Source organism: Silene latifolia, chromosome 1, assembly GCF_048544455.1.
Source record: "Silene latifolia isolate original U9 population chromosome 1, ASM4854445v1, whole genome shotgun sequence".
NCBI classification, from domain to species: domain Eukaryota; kingdom Viridiplantae; phylum Streptophyta; class Magnoliopsida; order Caryophyllales; family Caryophyllaceae; genus Silene; species Silene latifolia.
This window is the reverse complement of record NC_133526.1, coordinates 83858825-83865571: the sequence shown is the minus strand read 5'-3', so window position 1 is coordinate 83865571 and position 6747 is coordinate 83858825. Positions and strand designations below refer to the sequence as shown.

Sequence of the window (6747 nt, the reverse complement as noted above, 5' to 3'; positions counted from 1 at the left end):
AATTAATCTACTCCGTACTAAAAAGGAGATTATTTATTATAGACTAACAGAACAGGTTAATTGATCGATAATTAAGTTTTGAATCTCAGGTTTTGAAAAATGAGGTTCAGTTTCAGTTGTATTAGAGCAATTTCACCCTCACTAGCTATCCAGTGTTGTTGATCAGATGGAAACATCTTTGATTAGAGGAATTTCATCCAATCCGGGTAAAATTATCAGCCTGTTCAAGGGAAGTCGAGTTTTTCCAACCCCTTTATTGTTCAAATATGAAATTCGACATTCTATGTTTTAACCAGTAGTAATTAACCTCTTAAATATTGATTAGAAGCGAAATGCAGTAACTCATTTTATTATACTGTTAAAAGTTGAATATTTCTACAAACTAGTTTGTTTCACCTAATGGTTGTAGATTTATAAGAATTGCTACTTTCTTGACTAGTTATCAAATAAGACATCATACAAGGATTCACAAGTTGTACACCACGGCATCCTCATCATAAGTTTTCGTTAAAACCACAATGCAGATACAAAATCAAGAAACCAGGCAGAACATCATAACAGACCGGAACCTCTGATTAAAAAAACATAGCTCTGAATAACTAGAGATTCTGTAAATCCACATAAACCCACCAAAACATTACATTACCTCTACACTTTCAGCTATACCAAGTCATACCATCATCCCTACAATGCACTATTACCAATTAGCCTTAACTACTCAACCAATATTCCGCTACCTACTGTTTTTCCGATCACCAAAACTAGAACAAGATCCATCCTAGTAACTCCTCCTATCTTCCACCAAAATAATCAAGCAATCACCACCTCCTTAAGGAACTGTTCAAAACATCTATTCAATGTACTCTATCAATGTGTTACTCGATCCTATGCAGATACCCTTTCTGGTCTTGCCCTTGTTGACATATGACTCGACTCCACGCCACAGTTCATTCGCCCGGATTTATATCCTGTTTGGTCACTCTTCTGGTATCCTTCACTGCGAGTTTGGTATCCTCTACCACCACCACCCCTGCCTCCAAATTCACTCTTGTTGCTGTCCCCCAGTCCACCATAGCCTCTACCTCCCTCATGACCACCACGCCTGCCTCCAAATTCACTCCTGTTGCCGTCCCCTCGTCCACCATAGCCTCTACCTCCTTCATAACCACCACGCCTGCCTCCAAATTCACTCTTGTTGCCGTCCCCGCGTCCACCATAGCCTCTACCTTCTTCATAACCACCACGCCTGCCTCCAAACTCACTCTTGTTGCCGTCCCCTCGTCCACCATAGCCTCTACCTTCTTCATAACCACCACGCTTGCCTCCAAATTCACTCTTATTGCCGTCCCCTCGTCCACCATAGCCTCTGGCTTCCTCATAACCATTACGCCCCCTACCTCCTTCACTCGGTAAACCGCTGCCACCTCTCTCTCCAGGAGGATATCTTCCAGGATTGTTTCCATCACATGAATAAGCTGGAGTACAACAAGAGAAACAAGGATGAGCCTAGCTTAAGAGCTTGTGCAAGTTTTTTAGCCTTTGTTTGGACATGAAAAGAGGGTAGGGTAGGGGGAATGGAGGACCAATGGAGTTTTTCCTCCAAATCTTACGTCCTGGAGGGATGATGGATCCCCCTCCGTTTCCCTTCAACCCAACCTGCTAGTCAAACAATCGATTTTGCCCTCCCTTTCCATTCAAATCTCTTCATCCAAACAAAGGGAAAACGTCGAATATTTTCAAAAAAAAAATCTACGGAAAAGGCCCAGAGCTAAGATCATCTTTTCATAAGAAAATGTGGCACTTGAAGTTGACGATTTATTACTCTATGGAATCAAGTTAGAAAGAATTACCTCGTGTAACTGTCGATTTTTTCTCCTCTATCACAACTTTTCTTCCTTCAATGAAAATGGGGGAAGCCTGAATTTTTACAAGAAATCATACAGACTATATTGAGTAGGTAAACAAGAAATGTCTATATGGCATCGTCCGATAATAATACTAATAATTATCAGCAGACTGAACCATAATAATTTTTCATTTACGCCGTACAAGTGACATCTTCACAGGATAAGATGAGCAGCAATCATTCTATACACACTGTAAGACCCTGATTTTCTTTATCAGGACACATAGCCACATTGCAGAAAAGAACTTGCTTCTATAGCTATATTACAGAAGAGTTCACAATGAGTCCATGAGTTACGAAGTATCAGTTATGATAACGTGTTATGAAAAAACATTCACATTTGCAACTTCAAGTCTAAAGGGTGTAAAGTCACACACTCATAAGTCATACCTCTATAGCACTTTGTGCCGCGGCAGCAGTTTCAAATTTCACAAACCCAAAACAAGGGGGATACTGCCCTTGTCGAAAAGCAACCTGTCCAGATTTCAGAAAACCCGAAAAATGTTACTAAAAAAAAGCGTTTTCACGGGAAGATCAAATATACCAATAGGAAGATCAAATATACCCTGTTACGCAGAATTTGGATACCATTGCTCCTAATTGGACCAAACTCCTGGAACACTTGTTCAACAGCAGAGAATGCGATATCCCTAGGCAGATTCCTGACATATATAGAGTGACCTCCACCTGCTAGGGAATACAAGGCGAGGCAAGCAACAAGTTACATTACATACTGAAAGCAACAAAACAACATAACAAAATTATCTGCCAGTTTATAAACAATAGAAACCATACAACTACAAAAAAAAATAGCTGTATCACACTCACACCTTCAAGATCTTGACTATTGACATCCACAACGGTTTCTCCGTTTGAAGATTGGGGAACCGCAACTGATGTAGGAGCTGGAAGCACCGGCACTTGATAATCTTTAATCTTCGACACGGATTTTGGAGGGGTGGATAATGACATTGTAGCAGGAGCATCTTTCATAACCTTAAAAACCACAAATATGCGAAGGCCATTGCCACAAGTGAACACTTCTACTAAAAAAGTAGATTCCATTCAGCAAAATTATGCATCAATCAATATCAAATCATATGGGAGCAAAACGTAAAAGGCAGAACAATTTCTCTAAATAAGTCGGCACCAAACCAATATTTTTAATTTTTATTGCTAATTCAGCCGACTATCAAAATTTGACGTCTATAGTACAGCTATTATAGGGCTGTCCATACGAGCTTTGCATGAGTTGACAAGTGAGTTTTGGGATCACTGTTTGCGAAAATGCCTAGACTAATAAGCTACAACTCCTAAACTACATGTGGTAGCTAAAGGCAGTACACAAGCTACTAACTACTGTACCATTCTTGAATTATACGGATTACCATATAACAACCAATCACTTACAACTGAAGCATATGACTTCTTTGAAGTACCCTCTACTTTAGGGCTAGATTCAACCACCACCCATGATTCCTGTGGAGTTTCGTCGACAACTTCAGGCATTGGCTCTTTTTCTTCGAATTTCTCTTCAACTTGAAACTCCTCTTTCACTACCTCAACAGGCAGTTCTCCACTCAAATTATAAACCTCTCCATTCGACTGCTCAGAATGGTGATTCTCTTCTATTGGTCGGGGTTCTGAACAAAGCACTGGCTCTTTTTCTTCGAATTTCTCTTCAACTTGAAACTCCTCTTTCACTGCCTCAACAGGCAGTTCTCCAGTCGAATTATAAACCTCTCCATTCGACTGCTCAGAATGGTGATTCTCTTCTATTGGCGGGGATTCTGAACAAAGCAAAAAAAACAAGATAAAGAAGCGAAATAAATATGTTAGCAAGAAAATGTAATTCCAGAATTAAGCAACTGCAACCTATGTTACTTAGATTCAGGTGTGGTGTCCGACATAGGTACATCCAAGTGTCATACTGTTCCAAGACGAGAATTTTAAGATATAGAGACACACCCCTAAAACGAGGATAAAGGCGTGGGGACAGCTTCAAAACAGAAAACTAATTAAAGAGCTGAAATATAGAGTTTTTAATGTGAAATGGCCATGTTTGAGGTCATGCATCATATACCCTTATCTTCCTCTACTATCATCATGTAATATTGTCTTTGCGGAGAAGGGTAGAGTTGCTAAGTGTCAGGTAAAATCCCATACCCATATTCTTAAATGTCGTGTCGGACATGGGTATGGCTCCAAACTAAAGATCCAAAGTAACATAGACTGCAATGACACAGAAACACATCATTACCCTGATCAGATGTGACAGGAGATATGCCACCATCCTCCTCATTACTATCAGGATCATCGTCATTGACATATCTGAATATGTCATTCAAGACATAAAATCCATTATCTTGAGGAGCTAGGAAAAATGTCTGAGTGAAATTCCGCCTTGACTCATCCTCATTTACCATGGAACCATAGACGAGAACCATAACTCCGTCATTGTAAGATTCTTGTGCATCAACAAATTTAACATCTGCCTTCAAACTTCCATAAGACTGTATCTTTTCATTAATAGCCTGAACAATTACATAAGATAAAGCCTCAACAAACAATAAAACCCAGCAGAAACAGTCTACACATAGCAATTGTGGAACGAGTTTGCAAATTGGCTGTAAAAAATGAACTACCAACACTAGACATGTACAAACACTAGGAAAGTTAGAAAGCACAAAACCAAGCCGTCAACTCCTACAGCTACTTACCTACTTCTGTACATATGTTGGCAAAACTATAATCCTGATCGGTATCACAATACCAACTTTCCTCTAAAGTGCGCGCATAATGTGAATGACCATGACAAGAGAACCATATCCCTCCCAAACTTTACAATATTCAATCAAAAGGCAGAGAGACAGGGCCATCAATGGTCTGGGAGTTGAAAACACGCCTTTCAAATAGTTATAAGATAGTCAACGCTCAACCACAAATTATCGAGGTTGAAACCCGCACTTCTACCCACCGAAATATATCAGAACTTGTACCACTACACTATAATGAGAAACTTAATATACACACGCAACTGACGCAAGAGCTAAATATGACAAAACACATCAATAACTGGTATCCCAAAAACATCGAGAGCCTATTTTGAGAATTCAACGGAACACCCTATTAAACAGCATTGCAGAGAAAAACGCAGAAACCCCAACTGAGTCTACATCTAGCTACTACATTAGTACCATACAGCAAGAGGTAAGATCCCTAAATCCTACATACATAACCATATACGAAACGCAAATCACACATGACAAAAACAAAAGCTTATCATCTCAAAACTTAGCAGTTTAAAAACATCAAGTGAGAAACTAAATTCAGACATAAAGATCAACATTTAAGTATTTAAAACCCAAATATATAACAAAATTCGAAGCTCACATTCATTGTTGTAGTAGACAACATCGACCCGTCATCGCTATCGACTCTGCCGATCTTACTCATGTCCTTATAAAAGCGATGCACCAATTCAGGGGAATGTTGCAGTATTGTGTAATACTGCCTTGCAAATGCATCACCAACCTAATTACCACCAACATCATCATAATCATAATCATCATCATAACAACAATCGCATTTACAATCAATACAAACCCTAGTTTGCATATTTTTCCATTCACATTGACAAGGAAATACACTACCACTAATAATAGTTTCTCCGTCTCAATCCATTTATTTACCTTTACTTAAAAATAGCTTTCATAAACAATTTTGTTTACCTTCTATATTCCGTCGGTATTTTAATCAAAATGTACACAAATGATTATCTATTACTCCGTAAAGTACATACTCGTATTTCATTAATTTTGCAGTTTCAATTTCTTTTCCCAAATTAAAATAACAATTGTAAAAAATTAATACTTTGTCAACTTAAAATAAATTATAAAACTCCGTATACACAGTGTTTGCATTATACAGGCCAATACTAGAAAATTAAACAAATAATTGGGTCGGGAAGTAATTCGTACGAACTAATAACTCCTGTTTCAAACCCTATTCCCCACATTTTTAATACTCGTACAATAATAATATTTTTCCGTCTCGATTATTTATTTATCTTTTATATTCTTTGTGTGAGAGATATTTTAAGGTAAACAAACGATCGAAAGGGAGAAGGTAATAATTTAATAATACAGTAATTAATAATTAATAATGCAGGTAAAAAAAGGAAAGTAATTACAGTTTGAGCGGGAAAGAGGAGTTTAGCTGCCATTATTGATGCCTAAGAAGGGGAAAATTAGAAGGGAATTATAAAGGGAAAAAGAGAGATGGGGTATAGAAGAAGACGGAGCAAGGCGTGAGGGGCAAGGATTAGGGTTTAAGAAAAGTGTGATCGACCCTAAAATAATGGAGCTTTCTAGAATATGAGTTGGTCAGGTGGGAGACGGAATCACGGAATAGAAGAAGAATAAGTGTCCGATTATTGGGAGGGGTCCACTTACTCATTGCACTCGGGGATGACCAGGTCGGGTGTGGCATAGGCCTAGGAAAAGTGACCCGTCCAAATAACTCAACCCGTATTTGAATTAATGACCTGAAATTCAAATTGACTCGTACTTTTTTAATCCGACTCAAATATTTATTATCGAAATTTATAGTTATTCTTGAATAACTTTGAAAACAACCAATCCGAAAATTACCCGAATTCGACATGACCTGAATTCTCAAACAACCCGAACCACAATTGACCTGACCCCAAACCCGACCTGATTGAGCCGTTTGTCGAGTTTAGAGTGACATGTCAATTTGGATCGGTTTATTTTGGGTTTGCAGCAAATTTAGGTCCGCACCGAAAAAATGGACCGGACCGGACCATTTGGTCTGGACCA

At 38.5% G+C, this 6747-nt stretch overlaps 1 protein-coding gene across 4 annotated transcripts; it reads right to left on the bottom strand.

Moving 5' to 3' along the window:
• Positions 1-528: 528 nt before the first annotated feature.
• LOC141607303 (nuclear transport factor 2-like) lies at positions 529-6297 on the bottom strand. 4 transcript variants are annotated; one of them, XM_074426662.1, is made up of 9 exons: positions 6099-6297; positions 5300-5440; positions 4167-4440; positions 3317-3696; positions 2737-2902; positions 2472-2593; positions 2297-2380; positions 1851-1917; positions 529-1475 (listed from the first exon to the last, which is right to left on the bottom strand). In XM_074426662.1, exons 1-9 carry the CDS (start codon positions 6129-6131, stop codon positions 886-888), a joined length of 1857 nt encoding a protein of 618 aa, XP_074282763.1. In that variant the 5' UTR covers positions 6132-6297; the 3' UTR covers positions 529-885. The 4 variants fall into 4 exon arrangements, with proteins under 4 accessions (XP_074282763.1, XP_074282760.1, XP_074282770.1 ...); XM_074426659.1 differs by having other exon boundaries at positions 2472-2596; positions 6099-6258; XM_074426669.1 differs by having other exon boundaries at positions 2472-2596; positions 3317-3549; positions 6099-6233.
• Between the last annotated feature and the right edge of the window lie 450 nt (positions 6298-6747).